At 43.3% G+C, this 20252-nt stretch overlaps 1 protein-coding gene across 1 annotated transcript in view; it reads right to left on the bottom strand.

The window, feature by feature from the left end:
- MYRIP (myosin VIIA and Rab interacting protein) overlaps nt 1–20252 on the bottom strand; it is a gene marked incomplete at both ends in the record, with an annotated part of 202427 nt that overhangs the window by 22669 nt on the left and 159506 nt on the right. Inside the window, one exon of the mRNA XM_084248331.1 lies at nt 14375–14614. Within this exon, the coding sequence (XP_084104457.1) occupies nt 14375–14614 (240 nt within the window). The remainder of the gene's footprint in view (nt 1–14374; nt 14615–20252) is intronic.

Here is a 20252-nt window from a genome sequence, read left to right on the forward strand (position 1 = left end):
CTCTTAGGGTAGATTGGGCAGCAGTGGCCTGTCCTCCAAGGGCTTCCTCCCCAGACAGCAGTAAGGGTTCTAAGCATGAACACGTGGGGGAACCTTTCCTCAGGACTCCTCCAATAATGGAAGAGATGGGGTGTGTGTGTGTGTGTGTGTGTGTGTGTGTCTGTGTGTGATATTGTCCTCTCCCAGTGGGGACTGATGCTAGCATGACCACCTCATTGCACACACCAGACCACGAGGCATTGGGAATTCAGGTTATACTGTCTGGCTTTGGGCAAATAACCTCTCTGAGCCTCAGCTGTGAAACAGAGATCACACCATGGAGTTCAAGGAGTTCTCGGGAGAATGAACTAAACACGAGAGTGTCCAGTGTTCACACAGTGTCTGGGCACCACCCTGCTGGGTAACGGCCAGTAGTGCCCAGAGACTTAGACACCTGCCATTAGCCATGGTGTTCCTGAAATAGCTTTCCTCGTCTACTTGGTGTACTGAAGAATGTTTTTTACTGTTCTATACCAAAAAATTTTGCTGCTCTTTCCCCCAGCTTTTTGCTGTTGCCAAGTAAGACTTTTAAAAAGAAGCCACTATGATCTGCTGTTGCCCACCACTACCAGAATTTCACAAAGAAGGGCTAACCTATCACCAAAAAGGGAGGACATAGTATCAGAATACAAAATGTGCCGTGTGAGGAAATGACAGAGAGGGGGAGGAAAGGGGTGAGGGAGCGAGGGAGGGAGCAAGGGAGGGAGGTCTTTATTTTCCAAACTGTTGTTACGATTTCAATGAGTAACAAGAAACAGACAGAGACCCAGCATGTCCCTTTTACCGGGGACAGACTGAGCCCCAGGTACTATATGTAACGAAATAAAGCATGCCACCGCCTAGCTGAGGAATGGCACAAAGCAGGCTCTCACTATTCACATCCTCACTAATTTAAGCTTCCAGGAAGCACTTGCTTTGCCAGGCACTGCAGGGGTCGGCAGAGGGTGTGAAGTGGGTAAGGCACAGTCCCTGTCCGCAGACAGCAGGGCTGGGGGGAAGGCGGAGGACAGTCCCTCCCTGCATGTGACCCACTGGCTGAGGACCTGCAAAGGGGCAAGCAGGCTCACCAGCTCGTGGCTTTGGGGTTTGTCTGGAAGCATAAGAAAGACATGGAGAAATAGAAAAGATGCAGGAGGGTACTCCCAGCTGAAGAAAATATTTTAAGGCCCAAAACACGGGTCTTGGAGGTGGGATGGCAAGGCGAGCACAGGGACGACCTACAGCCCCAGGGGCAGCTGGGAAAAGGGAGGCAGGGGCGGGGCCTCACAGCGCCCTGAATGCCAAGCCTGAGTGCAAGGTTGGTTTACTGGCAATCAGGTGACACTGCGGGGTTTCATTGTGGGGTCAAGAGCTGTCACTTACTGAGTGCTCTGGGGGTGCCCGGCTCTGGGATAAGCACTTGATTCATCTGGCCTCATTTCAGCCTCTTGTCCACCCTCCATGAAGTACTAGGCTCACTCTACTTGACAGGTGAGGAATTTAGAGAGGTGATGAGGTTCACAGAGGTGGTGTGATTTGCCCCAAAGCTGGGCTTTGCATGCAGGTCAGCCTGATTTCAAAGCCCAGGTTCTTAGCCTGCCAACCCAAGAGGCTTTAAGCTTTTCCGCCACAGGAGGGGCAGACTTAGGGCCAGGGAGAATCAGAGAAATGGCAGGAACTATTACTGCAGTTTGAATCGAAGGTCATAGGGCCTGAGGCTGGGCAGCTGCAGTGGGAATGAAAAGATGAAAAGTGGAATAAACTGGAAGGAGAACTAAAAGAGTGCGGGTGAGTGTAGCTGTGGCAAGATGCTGCAGTGCATTCCAGTTGAGTGACCTGGAAGAAACTGGTACCATTGAGGAGATTTAAATACCAGAATGGAAAAATGGGTTCAGTAGGCTTTTGAAATAAGAAAAAATATGATATTTCAATACTTCTTCTTCATAATTCAAGAGGCAGGGTGATCACCAAATGCCAAAATGGAATAACCTCCAAGTCATTTGTTGAGGGCTACAACTCTCGAAGTTGATTTTAGAAATAAGAAAATGATAAAAATGTGGATGCCGCAGTCCTCCTGTCAGCCCCGTGATAAATGAGTGCTCTTAAGAGACTCCTAGGGGACAAGAGGTGTCCCAAGCAGCAGCAAGTGCTGTTAACTGGGAGCTTCTAAGACTTGTTGCGACACAGAGGGGTGACTCTCAAGGAGGAATTACAAGTAGAGCAGAAAAGCCTTCCAGCAGTTGCATAAAACACCTCTGGGGCCCACCTTCGCCTGAATGACCCCTTAGGAGGGGAAGAAGAAGGGGTCCAGTGTAGAGCTAATGTGGGTTCATCCAGAGGCAGACAGCACTCTAGGCTTGTTGGAGTTTCACGTAACCCTCACCACAACTTAACATGTTTTAATATATCTTTAGAGATGAAGAAAGTAAGGTTCCATAAAAAAGATGCAGAGCTGGGACATGGGCCAGAGACTCTGGTCCTTGCAGCCCACTAGCCTGCCCACCTGTCACACCTCCCCCGGACACGTCATCCAGACTTGACTGACTGTGGAAAGTGAAGCAGGAGCACAACAGGATTAAATAATCAAATCCATGAACAAAAAAATGAGTAAGTAAGAAGGGCTAATACAGGGAATGCTCAGCTTGTTCTGCAGCTTCTATTAATTGGCATCAATCAAAATAAAGCTCCTGGATTTGGCTCACCAACCACCAGCCACAGGACATCCTTGAGCACTGGGAGTGACAAGCTTCTGCTGGAGTCTCACCAAGCCTACCTGGAGGGAGCCTTTGAGAACAATCAAATGGAAAGGAATGAAACCCTAATGACCAGCTGCTCCAAGTGTGACCCAGACTTCACGGTCCACTGGTTATTTTCGGTCCCATATTACAGATGCTGTCTTGGCTTCATGAAATGCTGCTATCAGACTACCAGAGCAAGCAGGGAAATTTGTCCAAATGCCCTGATTTCATGTTTTTTTTTTTTTTCATTTCAAAGGTAAGAAAAGAAACTCCATATGTCCTCCTAAATAGCTGACAGAAATCTGCTAGAAAATTCAATGCAAATATGTTTCAGTTCTCATGAAACATAAGGAGCTCAGCGATGCCTCTACAACTCGTCAAAATACATTCTCCACGAACAGACTCCAGTCCCTGAAGAGTGACTGGATGAAAGAGGGTGTCTCAGAACTGGAAGGAAATTGGAGCAGAATCTAATAAATTAGCATCTGAAATAAACTGAACCGATTACACTTGGATGGAGGAGGTTGGAGAACTGACCTCTAGGAACAGCTGGGTTCTTAAATCATATTGGCTTTGAAGGTCAAGGTCATTGATGAGAGAAATACAATTCTCTTTTTCAAGTGGTGATGATATCAATGAATTTTTAGAAATGTGCTTTCGCAGTGTAGTTCTAGAATTCAAGCCTCTGGTCTGTATGGTTTCCCTGAGGTCATTTTCTTGCCTTCCTTGGGTGAGACCTGTTGTTTGATGTAAGTCACCTGGGGGAGGCCACTTCAGGACCAGGGGAGAGTGACAGAGGAGGAAATGCTGGGGCCATGACCTTCATCACACCTGCCCAGGTAGCTGTAGAGCAGGCAGGAGGTCCCTTCCTGGCAGGGGAGGTGATCACGGTCATCAATCTTTTTTGTGTTTTTAATACAAAAGTATGTTGCTCAGAAAAATACTTCCTGATACTCTTTAGAAGCATCTCCCCACTGGTGGTGGCAACTGGGGTGCCACCAAGGAAGGCACTCTGTTCTGAAGTTCAGTGAAACAGAAAACCACCTTCCAAATTCACTTGGAAAGGAGGTGGCACAGGGCAGCCAGGTTATCTTGTCATTGTCAATGTAAGATCCTCCCCGTTACTTCTCTGCCGAAACCGTTCCAGGTGCTTCCCATCTTGTCCAGAATAAAATCAGAAGTTCTCTGTGTGGCCCATGCAGTCATGAGTACTCAGACCCCCACTTTCTCTCATCTCTCCCACCACTCTCCCCATGGCCCGGTTGCTCTGGCCACCCTGGCTCATTAAATTGTTCCTTGAATTTGTCAAGGTCATTGCCACCTTCAGACCTTGCATGTATTCCTGTTCCTGAAAAGCCCTTCCTATAGATTTTTGCCTGACTTCCCTTGTCTTTCAGGTCTCTGTCCAAAAGACACTTGGGTCAGAAAAATCTGGGGCCTCCCCTGGTGGCGTAGCGGTTGAGCGCTGGGCTGAGAAGCTGCCTGCAGCCTCTGCAGCACCGGTTCGATACCCAGCCGCTGGCGAGGGTCCCACATGATGCATCAGACCTCTCCTGCCATGCCCGTTGCTCCCCTCAGTGGTGTATTTCTTCGTCAGTCTACCTGTTCTGTTCCCCGCTCTGGCTCTGGTGAATTCTCTCACCCTCCCGCGCTTCTGACTGTACCCAGTGCTTGTATAAATAAATAAATCAATCTTAAAAAAAAAAAAAAAGAGAGCGACAGAAAGGTCTGGATCTGGTTCCTGTACTCCTCATTGTCCACTCCTCCTAGCAGTGCCGCCATTCACCTGCACAGCTCTTACCACTATTGGACAACTTTCCCTAAATGTTTTTGAATATTTATTAGCTGTCTCCTCCAACAGAAGATAAATTCCACAAGAGCAAGGGACTGTCCCCTCTTAAACCTACTGTACTACAGCTACTAGAATAGTTCGACAATAACTTGTTGAATAGATGGCAAATGAACAGCGGGATCGAAAGCCTAGAGCTGGTGCCAACCCCTCTCACAAGAGAAGATGACGTGTTGTTCTTTATTGTGGCCTGTGTGGATTGCTAGGCCTGCCAAGCAGGAAGAGCCAGGCACTTTTTCATTGGAATGAAAATTAAAGATAGTCTCTTCTCACTAAGATCCTCATCTCCCTAAAAGAACAACTGAGTATTTTTTATCCCAACACCATTTATTAAGAAGCATTCTCTTCCTGACCGGGGGTGAAAGGTGGGTTGGAGTCATGAGATAAATGTGAGTTGTTTTAATATATCCTAGGTTTACTTCAAAACTATTTTGTTACATCTTGTATGACTATTTCACAAATTTAACGACTATGTCTTTAAAACATAATCTAATATCTTAATAGATCGGTCCTCTTCATTGCTCTTATTTTTTTCTAAACACTTCCAAGTTACGCTTGACTTTAGCCTATTAGATGATTTAAAACTTTGTTATTATTTCTTTAATCAGAATTTCAAATTTTATTGATGTACCATTCATTTACAAAATCACATAATTTCAGAGGCACAGCTTCACATCTTGATGTGTGTATATGCTTCACTCACCTACCACCAAAGTTTTAGTGTCACATCAGATGGCTTTTTGAATCATCTTAAAAAGTTTTTTTTTTTTTTTAAATCTGGTTTGGATGTTGATTTGCATTACATTAAATTTCTGCCCAAATTTTGGAAGAATTCATCTTCACACTATCTTTTACACCAACAAACTGCTAGGTTTCTTGGAGATCTGCATTTTCTTAAGTTTTAACTTCACATTTTTGTTTCTATTATGGATGGAATTAGTTTTCATTTTACTCACTCCTATCCCCCAATCTGACTTGAGGTTCACCTGCAAATTTTATTTTATGGCAAATTAATGGCTAAACTAGAAATTCCTGAAGGGAGAAATTCCAATGTGAATCCCAGGACCACTTGAACTGTGTTGGATAATTAAGCAGAATGATGTAGATTGCTTGATTTTATTTCCAGTCTCACACTTCTTGAATTTATTTTATTCAAACCTTCCACACGAGTCTTCTACAGCAGTATCTTTTTCATCACAGTCTTCTACCAGTTTTCCAGGCACATCATGTTCACTCATAGCTGAGCTGTTTGACATGCAGCACTTTTTAGATCTGCATATGCCGTTGCCTCTGGACACTTTATCACTTTATCCCAGCCCCAGGAAACTCATTTGCTGCTTTGTTGGTAAAGTGTTCCATGCTGTCCAATTTCCAGATGGGATGGGTGCTGAGGCTCCCTCATGCCAACAAGCAATTCTAGGACACCAACTACCTGGAGACAGCTAAATTCTAAATTCTAAATTCTAAATTCTAATACCAACTACCTGGAGACAGCGTGAGATACCAAAGGTGAAGGGCCCAGTCTTCCAAGACTGCCCAACACCTTCAGATGCCCCAGGCAAGCCCATGTCTCTGACCAACCAGTTACAGGTCCCCATGACCTTCCTCCTCAACTTTCATGTCTGTGGCGAGCTCCAGATTTATACTGTGCTCGTGACCTATTGGCTATAAATCAGGAGTTCCCAGCAGGTGAGCTGTCTTCCCCACGGTCTGCACACGTTTACCAACCTGGAAGCTGCTGATGTGTATTTATTAGCAGACCTGCTACTAATAATCTTTTCTTCCAATAGAACATATTTTTTATTTTGCATTTATCTTCATTCAATGTTTTTGGATGCCTTTATAGGCTCTTTCTATCCCAGGTACATATTCACAGTCATTGGGCCTTCCTTACTGCTTGGGGAGTTGATTTCTCTCCTGTTCTTTATAAGAGTTACTTTTAACCCTCTCTATAATCCTAAAATCCCAATTCCACTATTCTCTGACTTTCAGAAGACACACGAGTCTTCGAGTTCAGAGAAGTAGAGAGAGGAGGAAAACAGAACATAAAACAAAACCCCCTCAATTTTCTGACATCAAAATTACTCAGTTATTTGTATCTGACCAATCTGTCCTTAATATTCCAATGCCAATGTCCCACCTGTTTTGGGGATCTCATCCTCTCTGTTTTCCTACGAGTCCCTTGTTGTTGGAAATTTATAAGATAAAAATACAACGCTTATCAGTTTTTCTTTAGGATAAATGGTTGAAAGTACAATTGCCTGATCAAAGGGTATCATACTTTGATTGCTTTAAGTTACCAAGTTACCAATGTGCTAATATGTGCGCCCTCTATTTTGTGTGTAATAGACTGCCCATTTCCCCAGCATTCTTATTAACGTCAATTGTTATTCCTTTTAATTATTCAATTTGTAAACCAAAGTAGCATTTTATTATTTCAATTTGGAAGTTTGTAATCTTTTGACCAACATCTCTTGATTTCCTCTACTCTGCAGCCCTTGAAAACAACCATTTTAACCTTTTTTTCTATCAGTTTGGCTTTTTAGATTCTACAGATAAAAAGTGAGATCATACAGTATTTGTCTGACTTATATTACTTAGCATAATGCCCTCAAGGACCACACATCACAAATATTGATAGGATTTTTTTTCTCATGGCTGAATAATAGTCTATTGGATATCTATCTATCTACCTCTCTAGATCTCTCTCTCTCACACACCTTTATCTTCTTTATCCATTCATCCATAGATGAATACTCATTTGTTTCCATATCTTGGTGATTGTGAATAATTCCATGATAAACACGAGAATGCAGATATCTCTTGAAAATTTTTTAGATATGACACCAAAAGCACAAGTAAAAAAAGCTAAAGAGGGAAACATCAAATTAAAAAGCTTCTTCACAGAAAAGAAAACCACCAACAAAATGAAAATGCAACCTACAGAATGGGGAAAATATCTGTAAATCATTTATGTGACGACTGTTTAATATCCAAAGTATATAAACAGTCCATTTAATTCAATAGCAAAGAAGCAAACAATCCAACTTAAAATGGGCAAAGAACCTGAATAGATACTTTTCAAAGAAGACGTACAAATCAACAACAGGTGCATAAAAAGATGAGCCACATCACTAATCATCAGGGAAATGCAGTTACAACCATATTGAGATACCACTTTACACCCGTTGGAATGGCTGCTATCAAAAAGATAAGAAATAATAGATTTTGGTGAAGATGTGGACAACGGGGAACTCTGTGTACTGTTGGTGGAAATGTAAATTTTACAGCCGCTAAGGCAAATGGTATGGAGGTTTCTCAAAAAAATTAATCAGTCTTAAGTATTTTTTGGGTGTGAGGTTTCTTTAAGATTTTCTCTATATAATATCAAATCATCCTTAAATGAAGACAAATTTACCTTTTTCTTTCCAATTGGGATGCCTTTTGTTTCTTTTTCTTACCTGACTACTCTGGCTAGACCTTCTAGTATTATGCTGAATAGGAATAATGAGAGTAGACATTCTTATCTTGTTCCTGATGTTAGAGGGAAAACTTTCCACCTTTCACCATTGAGTATGATGTAGCTGTGGGCTTGCCATCTGTGGCCTTTATTAAATAGAGATGTGTTTCTTATATACACAATTTATTGAGAGTGGATTTTTTTTTTAAAAAACATGAAATAGTATTAATTTTGTCATGTGCTTTTTCTGCATCTATGAGAAAAACTTATGATTTTCATTCTTCATTCTATTACTGTGGGGTATCCCAATTTAATGATTTGTGTGGATTGAACCATACTTGTATCCCAGGGAGAAATCCTATTTGGTTGTGATATCTGACCCTTTAAAAATGTGGCTGAATTTGGTTTGCTAATATTTTCTTGAGACTATTTGTACCTATATTTATCAGAGATATTGGGTTGTAGTTTGCATTGCAAAATGTAGTTTACTAGTATTTTATTTAGAGTTTTGGTATTTGTGTTTGTAGGTGAGACTGCTTTTATATTTTTTCTTTTACAGTTTTGATTTTATATTCTCTCTACCCAGAAATGATTTTTTTTTAAAGATTCATTTATCCATGCATACAAGAACCAGGGTACAGGCCAGAGGCACAGGAGGTGAGAGGATTCACTAGAGACAGAGTGGGGAACAGAACAGGCAGACTGACTGAAATACACTGTTGAGAGGAACAGCGGGTGAGTCAGGAGAGGTCTGCTGCACCATGTGGGTACCTCCCTGGCTGGGGATCGAACTCATGCTGCAGGGACTGCAGACAGCTTCATAGGTTGCATCTTAACCCTTGCACCACCAGGGAGGCCCCAGAAATGATTTTCAAGAGCACAGTCCTGTTTTTTTGTGCTGAGCTTCAGACACACAATATCTTCTTTACCTTGTCCCCTCTTTCCTCTCATGACCCCTTTTCTCCAGAGCATCTTGCTTTTGTGGGGCAAGAACTTTGACCCAGTGCTTTGCTTTCTAGTTCATCCTACTTACAATCTTCTAGAGAAACTCTGCCTTTCTTTCTTCCTTCAAACCATTTCTATCCCATTCTACTGCTGTGGCTGAGGTAGCATCTTTTTTTCTTGGCCTTTCAGATAACACCTGTGTTTTATAGAGACTTTAAGGAAACTTTATGTTGGTATTCTGGACAATCTTTCTAAGGTAGCTAGACAAGATGTCCTGCTGGAGCCTCAGAAATCCAATAAAGAACCCAGAACTCTGTCTTCTCTGACAGCAGGCCCCTCCCCCCACACACAGAGGACACAGTTATGGGAATGAGTGATGCCAATGACAACATGAATGAGATGAAACTTCCTCACCTGTTCAAGCACTGTGGATAAGAGCTGTAGCTCTAAGTGGACAGCTAAAGCTTCTCTCTTTTCCTAGGGCAGCAGTTAAATAGAAAGTTAAAGAAAGAGGTGTTAATTCCTCCCGGCATAAGGCCCACTGAGATCAGTGTAGCTTGTCAGATACAAGTCAGTATCTAACATGACATTCACTTAGGTATCAAGTGAAAAAGACATTCTTCTTGAACAAAATGCCACCTGGGATGAAAGACAGCAAATCCTCCTGTGAATGGTGAGTTATTTTTACCAGGGTGAGACACTCCTGATCAACAATAGTTGATTTCATGTTAACGCTGTGACTGCAACAAAATTTTTTTTACAAGCACATTATACTTGAGAAACTCAAGGCACTGGACTTTCTCAGATAACAGTCAATAAATCTGTCTCCTTGACCACTGACCAGGATTGTGTTTCCATGTGGTTTGATGTGAGTAAGTAGGGAACAGCCATAGGAAGATACACAAATTAATCTCCTCTTAGGGGAAAAAGACATTTATTAGTTTAAAGAAGTCTCAGCATTTTGATGGGAATTATGCTGCGAAACTAGATATATGGATGACATCTGATGGTCTGTGACTCCCTTATGAAAATAAAACACAATGGCTCAGCTACTTGTGACAATAATTAATAAACAACGGCTTTTAAATAAAAAATCTTTGAAGATGTTGGATGTACAGATTTGATTATAACGCAAGAATTTACTAATTTGGGTCTTCAACAAATAGTCATATTCCAAAAGCTTGACACATAGGATGTCTTTTGTCACATAAACAGCATCATAAATGATATTTATGTCAGAAAGTAAAAACTTATTTTAATCCGTTAACCACCAACCCATTCATCACGGATTAAATCCATCTAGAACCATAGGACTTTAGAACCATAAGGGACCATGGGGATATCCGAGCACCACCCCAGAAAGATTAGGGGGTTTGTGGGAGATTCAGCTCTGAATGTTGTCTACAAACTTAGGTCAGGAGTTTTGGCTCTCCTTTGCATTCCTCTTTCAGGAATGCAGCCTCTGCATACCTCCAGGCAAATGGCTCTAATAACCACTTCAGCCAGGGCTGCTGCTTCCAGAAGCACTGGCATGCCCACCTACCCAGGGGTAGAGGAGAAGTAAGTGCTCATTCCTGGGCTCTGGGGATCACATGGCCAGTGAGGTTTGATGGACCTAAACTGACTTAAAGAAGAATGAACACGACCCTTTGGGAATCTAGTTCCCAGAGGTTTCTGGGCTGGTCCCCTACTCTATAAACTTGTTTCTCTGTTAGTTAAAATCCAGATAGCAGTGAATCACATTGGGCCCCTAACACCCAGCCAAAGAGCCAACAGTAGGGACAAGTCTGCCTACAGCAAAGTGACTCCAATCAGGAGAAAACCTACTTCTAAAATGGTTCTTCTGCTGCTGGGCTGGATTCTGAGGCCCCAATTCCTAGATGGGCTGTGATCCTAGATGGGTTCTTCTGCTGCTGATCTAATTGCATCTGTGGGAATATGCACAGTCCTCTGCTCTGGCTCCTGAGATCAGGATCACTGGTGGAGGCAGGAGGACCAGGGGAGTCTAGATAAAGTGCACTCTCTCTCTCTTTACTTATATACACACATCCACCCATCCATGCATACACACACACACACACACACACACACACCCCTGCTTAGTCACCACACCACAGTGAGTATTTGTGAGCTGGTGACTCCACATTTCTCCTGTTCAGTTACTGTCATAACCTGGTTTCCCCAGAAGCAGACCTCAAGACAAGGATTTGAGAGCAAGCAGTCTGGGAGGTGATCAAAGGAAAGAATGGTGGAGTAGTGGGGGTTTTAATGAAAACTGCCTTATCAAGCAGTTCTTCACTGTGGATGCCTAGAGCTAGAGAACTTGGAAAGTCAGTGAGTGGTTCAGACCCCAGAGTTACCACCCCAGTGGAGGCAAAGGAGCCGGAGAGTCACACTCTTCCCCATCAGTCACTGGTTGGGGCTGAGCTCAGGAGAGTTGTATCTTATCTCCAGGCTGCCTTCTGCACAGGAAGAGGAATTCCTGCTACACGGGAGCCCACAGGCAGCAGGACTTTCAGCCAATTTGCATCACCCAGGTTAAGAGACAAAGGTGAACACTGCAGCTTCTGCAATCATTACCTTAGCCAAGATCTACTCCTCAACTATTCTTTGTATGTGCGCACACACAAAACACACACACATACACACTAGCACACTAGTTGACTGGATCACAGGCAGAGTCATATTTTGATCCTGAAGATGGGACCCTGCAGGGTCTGATGTAGCATATCCCCCCCCCACCGCCACCCCACTTACATTTGCATAGACTAATAAAGCACCAAATGTGGTTACAGACCTACAGCTCCACACTGCAAGTGTTGATTGGAAACAGGCACTATGCTGTTCCTTCAGTACTAGCAGATGGATGCTATTTCATGACAGCAAAGTTTATTTTTGTTGAGATTGTTAAAAGGGATATGATAATTAATATTTGCTGGATAACCCTGCTAACCCTATGCCTCACAATTCAATCCTCACAACTCTGGAAAGGGTATGATTATTCCCATTTGACAGATGAGGCCAAGATGTGTTTATTCAACCATACCATCAGAAAAGACCTGGGCTGGGTCCTAGGGACCAATTTCAAAACAGGGCCAACATGGACCTGTTGACATGCCTGGAGTAAGCTCAGGGGGAGCAGGTAACCCCAATTGCTGAGAGGAGAAAGGACAGGAAGGGCCATGAAGGACCTAGAGGGACAGAGAGGACAGTGAGGAGGTGGGTTAAGCAGGCAAGATGACATCGGTTTGTAGAAGTAGTGGCCATGAATTAAACATTGCAAGATGCATGGTTGTATTTCAAAGTCAGTCTAGTCCTGAAGCACTATAACCTTTTGCTCATAAATTATATTCAATATGTAAACCTGATTTTCTATTTTCCTTTAGTCAAGGTAGCCTGTGCTTGTTGGGGAAAACATATTATGTTTTTGTTGGTTATATGGGATTTTACATATAGCAAATGACATGTGGTTGACTATCTAATTCATTGATTGCTGGTTGGCTAGAGGAAATACTTAAAGTTTGCTCTCTTAGTTTCCTGCTCAGCAAAGGCTCAGAGCAGGATTGGGGGACTTGTCCAAGTGCTCGGGATTTTCCTCCACTGGCTCCTCTTTGCTCTGTTCACGTCCTGCCTGGGAGAGCACAGTACAGATTGGGGCCTGTGCCTCCAGAAGGGGAGGCCGGCAGGCCGATGAGGGGTAGGAGTGCGTGACTCATCACTCTCTGGCATGCCGCTGGTACAGCATGAGTTTTTGGAGCCTTGGGACCATCAGGCAGCAAAGACAGAAGGACGCAGAGTCATTATAAGAAATACTGTGATATTCTTCAGTGAGCAGCTGGGTCTCAGCTCTATCAGACAAATGCTACTGAAATAGGGCATCAGTTCAAGCAATACAGATGATCAGAGCCCATTGCCATAGAGGGAGCAATGGGTTGGAGCCCACATCCCAGGGAGGGCTGCCGTGAAGGCCAAGCTCCCCTCCCAGCCCACAGACACACTAGGGGAACAAACGCTGGGTGTGCTGTCCAGAGGCGGAGGGTTTGGCAGAACTATGAGCGAGGGACGTGCTAGTTTTGGAGGCTGGGATGGCAATGGAATGAGTGAAGGGGAGTCGGAGGTGCTGGAGGGCTCAGGGGCTCAGCCACGGAGGACGGTCGCTCTCTCCAGGCCCGCTCCTGAGCACATGTGGTCGGTGGGCCCGACTCCTCCATAGCAACTAGTTTGGGTGTTGAGCCAGTGAAGGGGGCTCATTTATCATGCACATGTGTTACCAGCAATGTGTTAGCTTAATAGCACACTCGGAAATAGGGGAGAAATGCATCAAAACTGCAAAGAAGACTAGACGATACCAGGCAAGATCTTATTTGACTTAGAATGGGGGCAGCTCCTTTATAAAGGAAGTAGTTTGTGATTTGAGTGCAAGCAATGTTTGTAAGCCTTACTCTGAAACTGATTAGTTGTAGGCTTTGGGTAATTCCTTCATGACTCAGCCTTCTTTTCCACATCTGAAAAAAGGGGCTGCATCTACCATCTACCTCAAAGCATTATTACATGAATTAACTAGCACATGCAAAATACTGGGCGACATTCAACAAATGTCAGTGTCTCCCTATGCTGGAGATCAGGGGACACCCAGGCACCTGGAGGTGGGGGAAGGGGGTGATGGCAGAACACTGACTTGGGGGCAGGAAATCTGGGACCCCATTCCATGAGGGAGTGTGTGTATCTTCTGTGATTTTTAAACATTATACCCTGAGATTCAGGGGCTGATTTGGAGCAGGGGAGGAGGTTGGGACTGAAGTGGTTGGGGCTTTGGGAACCTTAAGAACAGCGATGCGATGTTTTTTTAATCTGTTTCAAACACCGGGATTCCATACAAACTTTGTTTGAAAGGATTCTGCGTCTAAGACAAACAAACCAGAAATTGAAAACTGCAGAGGTAAACAATCTAGAAGGCCACTTAACACAATGACCTTATGCCATGGAATGCCGCTTCCTTATTAGTTAAAAGAGGAATTGGCTCAGTGTTCTCAATCTACAGGCAAAAATGTTCAGGGAGAAGGGGGATGGTAAACAACACTCTTCCTTACTGATGGGCGAAATCAGGGGCACTATAATATAGACTTGAAACAGAAGGGCAACCTGGAAGAAAGTAGGAGATGAGAGGTCTTGGGAGGCTGTTTTCCTGGTTGAAACACTCAATGCTAATCAAGAAGCGTGTTCTGGAGTTCTCCCCAAGTGCACAGGGATGAGAGTTTTAGAGAGAGCTTGTGAGGCCCAGCATATCTCTGTGCAAGGCCAGAAACTCTCTCCACTCCTGGCTGCAGAAGCCACGCTCCTTTCAGTGGGTTTCAGGGCCCTTACCTTCTTCAGCTCTTCCTGGACACTCTGGCTGTTGTCTTCAGAGGACAGACTTTCCTTCTGGTTCTCAGATTCTGTCTTAGGCTCCGACTCCAGATCTTCCCCTGAAGAAGTCTCCTTCTCACTCATTTTCCTTGCTAACTCATACAACCTGTTTCTCAGTTTCTCCTCCATGGCGCCTGTGCCCGTCTGAGAGTCCTGAGTGTCATTGCTGATGTCAGTTTCTGATAAATCTGCCGGCACCTAAACGAAAAGCAGAGTCATGAGCTGAACACCCCTACAGTCACGCTGCGTGCTATTGCCAACAACCCCCAGTAAAGGACAGGCCAGGAAACTAACAGCTCTCTTACCTGATCTACTCCCTCTACAGATGGGCTTTTACTTTCTCAAACACACGCATCTTAATACTTTGTTAAAGGTTTCAAGCTCGTGAGCATCTGTACTCAGAAAAGCAAATTTGTTCAGTGTTTTTTGTTCACAAAATATTCATTGAGCACCCACCTGGGGCAACTCAGGGCCTGTGCAGATGATATGGGGCTGGGCAAAGTTGGTTGGCACCCCCAGCCCCTAATGAGTGCTAGCTGTCAGGGTGGTAAGTGCAGGGCAGGGGCATGGGGAGAGGGGCTCTGACAGCCCACTAAGGGGCATTTGTTGGGAGGGGCTGGGCATTAGGGCAGGCCTCCTTGTGGAAGTGATACTTCAGATGAGGTTCAAATTATAGCAGTTACATAGCCAAACAGGAGAGAGTAGGCAAAGGGCAAAGATTTTGAGGCGGTGTAAGGTCTGTGCACGTCTAAGGAATACTCTGTGGCTTCCCTTATAATTGCATCTCTGGCTCTTGCATGTCTCCCAAGCTCCTTTTATGAGTACAGCCCTGACCAAGCTTGGGGCACTCCAGGAGGACATAAAGATAGTGACTCTTAATATATCCTTGGTCTTGAGTTGACAGAAATTTTAACAAGATAACATCAACATTTCATCAGGTCTACGAAGACTCAATTTTAGTTTTTGAGTTTTCTCTTTGAGTTGTTTTATTTATAAGCTTGATATTTCATGACTTTTGTTTATTCTTAAATAAAAGGGTTTCCAAAGAACAAAGAGGTACTTATTTTTTAAATACAATAAAGCTCACACTTTTTGCAATTACTGTCTGGGTTCATTGGCCCTTTTCTAAATCTAAGATATACGATGGAATCTTTGTAATCTTATTTTTCCTATCTTTTGATACATTTCGCTATTTCATCATGCTGGGAATTACTTTTCATTACTCATCAATTATTCGCAATTATGCTAAAAGAGACCAAAATAATAAAACAGAAGAATAGAATTGCCTAGAGGATGACTCAATAGCAAAATAAATCATTGCCATTTTGAGTCTACTTTTAGCTTTCATTGTACACATTTGAGAATTCAAAAATTTTCATAATAGCAAAGAGAAGAAAACTGACAGAGAACAACATTTCACAATCAGTAGGTGACTCATATGATGAATTCAAAAAAGGAGAATAGCTCTTTAGACTGTAATAATGATGGTGAAATTGATTGTATAAGTAAAATCTCACACTGAAAGTCTTCAGATCGTAGGGAATTTTCTCAAACTCAAGAATTGATGAGTAAACAATATATAAGAACAAAAGAAAATATGGTATTTTCATTTAGTGTGTCTTTCAAACTTTGTCACACTATTTTGCAACAAAAATTTGGACCATCCTGTTATGCTAAAAAAGGCTTTGTGGCAGATTCTTTTATACCTTCTGATGTTTGTGCGTCAAATTTGCAAATAGAGTTTGTAACTGGACACATGCTAAAGGCAGCTGTCTATATAAAGGTGTTTAGGCTCAAAGAGATAACAGAAATAGGGAATAAAATCACTGGATTGATGAAAGAAAAAGGTTCCATTTTTTTCCTGTTCTGAGCAGAGAAAAGCCCCAAATTATAGCTGAAATGAATGGGGGCACTGTGGGTAGTTTTGCTTGTCCCGAAGTAGGAGCTGAGCAGGCTGAGTCTCAGGGCTGACTCTGCTGCTGGCCTGTTTCTTTTGAGGACTCAGAAGATTTCTGCCTCTCGTACCTCAAGATAGAAGTTTGTCCTCTCCCAACATATGGCGCTTAACCTAAAACTAGCTTTATTCAAATGCTGTACCCTGGTGAGCAAGGCATTCATTTTGATTATAACTAGTAGGAGAAAAAAGAGTCCCCCCCCCCTCCAAATACACAACAAATCCTGGGTCAACATAATGGGGGTAGAAATGGGCAGGTGTTACTTGGAACCTTACAGAGTTTAATATAATACATTTCTCCTGACTCAAGGAGAAACCCTCCACAGGACGCCACAAGCCCTCCACACAGGGCAGGGCCTGAGCTTCACAGCTGAGAATACAAAGAAGACAGATAAGGGAACCAGTTCTTGGGGATGTATTTGCTTCAGGGGGTGATGAAGACTTAGCCCCTGGAGGTCAGCAGGAAGGTTTTTTTATTTTACCTTTCATCATTACAAGTTTACAGTCCTGGTAGGCATCCCAGGCTGTTTTCTAAATTCTTCATATTAAAACGTTTTAAAATCAAACAAACCAAACTTAATCTAATCTGGGACATAGTGTCCTCTCCCAGAATAAAAAAAATTACTCTGACTGATGGGCTCTGGCCCTGGTCTGCATTTTTTCACTTTATAATTTCCTATCTGATACAATTAGACCATGCCACTTGTTGAATGGGCAGCCAGAATTATGGCATTCCCTTATAACCTATCTGGAAAATCACCAGCCTGGGCTTCTCAGGTCAATGTTTACATGAGGTATTGGCATTTAAGGCACAATTATCTTCACATTGGTCTCAATTGGGCCATTATTCTGTGGAGAAGTCTGATAGGATAATGCAGTTGTAACAGGTAGATTTCATCTTTGATTTTTCTTGACTCTGGATTGGAGTTGGGTGTAGACAAAATTTTGATGGTGATTCAGAACCTGGGCCTACTGCCAGGATGAGTTCAGATCAGCAGGAAGAGTGTGCAGGGCAATCCAGGGAAGCCAGCAGTGCAGGGTCTGGTGGGGTGGGCACACCCAGGGGTGTTCCAGATCCCTCTTCTTTTCATTCACTGGTTCCTAATGACTTAACGATTTACTCTGTTTTTTGTTTTGTTTTGTTTTGTTTTGTTTTGTGAACTGGTTTCCTGCCAAAAGAGCCCAACATTTTCTTCATAGAGTTGATGTAGTTTTGTTGCCACAAATGAAAAAGGCCTTCAATTGATAGGTAGCACTGTCATTGAATCTGCCTAAAAGAACAATTCCAATTAAATTGCAAAACTAAAGTTATCCCTTTTGGCAAATGATCCTTTTTTCCAGTTTTTTTTTTTTAAAGATTTTATTTATTTATACAAGCATGGGGGTACAGGCCAGAGGTGTGGGAGGGTGAGAGAATTTACCAGAGAGAGAGAGGGGAACAGAACAGGCAGACTGAAGATATACACTGCTGAGGGGAGCAGCGGGAGCGACAGGAGAGGTCTGCCCTGCCATGTGGGAATCTCCCAGGCTAGCTGGGAATCGAACCGGTGCTGCAGAGGCTGTGGACAGCTTCACAGCACTGCGCTCAACCCACTGCGCCACTGGGGAGGCCCTCCAGTTTCTTTCTTTTCTTTTAAATGAGGGCACATTAGTTCAAAACACTATATAAGTTTCAGGTACACAATTTCTTACCTCAGTATATACATTACACCACACCTACCACCAAATGTGTTAGATAAACCTTAAGACCCATGAGACTGCTGGTTAAAAATCCTACACAGCAGATCTGCAGGCCTCAGGGAGGGTCCAGCTCTCCAACTCTCTGGTGGTAAAAGTAAAATTTGAGCACGTGTGTGAATGCATGCCCTCCCTCTTTCTTTGCCCCCCCTCCCCTTGGATAGAGGATGGCATTTATCAGTCGCAAAAGGGTCTATAAAACAAAAATGTTTAAGAACCACTGGTTTTCCACAAATACTTTAATTGCTTTCTAGACCTGTTTTCTGCAACCAGTTCATCTTGGGGGACCGCCCAGCAATTCGCATTAACAAGAAGAACACTTGACAGTCACTTGGCTGGGCTTTCCCTTTTAACAGTGAGATACTGGCCACACCAGGTCATTTGTGTCCTTGGTTAGGCTGCTGTGGAGGTGGGAGTCAGGCATGGGGCCTGTCTCAGTCCTAACAATTTCACCTTCAGCCATACTGTCTTTAAGTTTTCATTGAAGAATAAAAGGTTCTAGGTCAAAAAGAATTTGAAAAATCAGTAGTAAAGAAAGTGGTGGTGGTGGGGAATTATCACCTTGATCTGTGTTGGATGCGATGTGAGTAGATTTATGGGCTTGCTGGGGGATGTTCTCTTGGCAATCCCTGAAGGTAGGTGTACCTGTTGGGTGTCTCAATGTTCATGTGGGGTGTTGTCATCCTACCCCCATCTTGAACAGTCCTGAGAGTGCTGTCAGAGGGTATCCCCTTCAATTCAAAGCTGCACAACACTCAGGAGCCAGGATTTGGGAAGTACCATCCACCACATTACCGCTCCCTAAGTTAACACTGGAGCAATCCAGACCAGCAGGATCAGAGCCTTTTGGCCCCTCAAAGTCCCGACTGGACTGAACTATGCTCCCATGATGTGGGCTCCTCACTGAGCAACAGTGAGAGCAGCCTCCAAAGTGTGAGATCGCTGATGCTGTTCACTATGGAGGGTGGCGTATTTTCTCCCTCCACTAGGATCCACAGGGTTAATTTCTCTTGGGTCTTGGCTCCAGGAGTAGCAGCCTATAAAGAATGGGTTTATCATTCTCTGTGACTTTCATGGCTCAGGAAACTGCTCCTATCATTCTCTTTCTGTTGTCTTTGAGAAAGCTTAGAGCCAAATTTTAGTTTCTGTAGCCCATGATTTGGACTTCATTGCTTCCATTTTGTAAACAAACATCACTCTGGCTTCATTTTATCTTTCCTATCCCTATTTTCCCTCTGTCTTACTTTTCTTATTATAATTTCATTTGATTTTTCTGTGTTCATCTTTATGGAAACCACTTTAATTTGTCTTTGTAGCAAGGCCCAAACATATCCAATGAAAGAATATTTTTAGAGTGTTGGTTATAAAGATTGGTAGCTCCTCAATATGGTAGGCTTCTTAATGTGTCTTAAGAATAACTAGCAACTAACATGCTAGACAGGGGGCAAATTTACCCCAAGGAAGCAAGTGTCACTGATGAGTACCACAAAATAGGAAACATCAGAGAGAACTAAAATAGCAGCCTCCTGCAATCCTGAAGTCTCAATCAACGAAAAAGTAATTAGCAGGTTTGCATTTTAAAATGGCATCTGGGAAACATCTCTACAATCTCTCCAACCTCTCCACCAGAATTGTGTGGGATGATACAGAAAAAGGTGGAAACCTACATAACTAAAAAGTAATGGGCGTCAGCTTGCTGCCAGTAAAAGGGTGGGAAAATTATCACTAAATACAAGGCTCATGGAAATGCATTGAGACAAAAACATATTTGAAGGCTGGATCATTCTCTCTCTTTTCTAAGTAGTTAGGATAATCATTGATTGTCCCACCAGTAGTCTCTCAAACTCAAAACCTGTTCCAGAATGTAATATAAATGCTCACCACGAGAGAAATACCATCTAAGCTTTCTATGGTGGTGGTGGGATTTTTTTAAGCATCTGAAGCTAGGCCCTAGTCCCACCTCCCCCAACCTCTCCCTGTTTTATAGCTATTTAGAAAACGTATCTCCTCAAAAACTCTCAGTTGGGTAGAAGGCAGAACTGGCCATGGCATCATGCTGCATCCTAGCAGGTGTGATTATGAAATATAAAGCAACGGGGTGGAGATAACAAATGCCATCCAGAAGTGTACAAGTTGTTATTTTCC

Source organism: Talpa europaea (genome assembly GCF_964194135.1).
Source record: "Talpa europaea genome assembly, chromosome: 11".
Classification (NCBI taxonomy): Eukaryota; Metazoa; Chordata; class Mammalia; order Eulipotyphla; family Talpidae; genus Talpa; species Talpa europaea.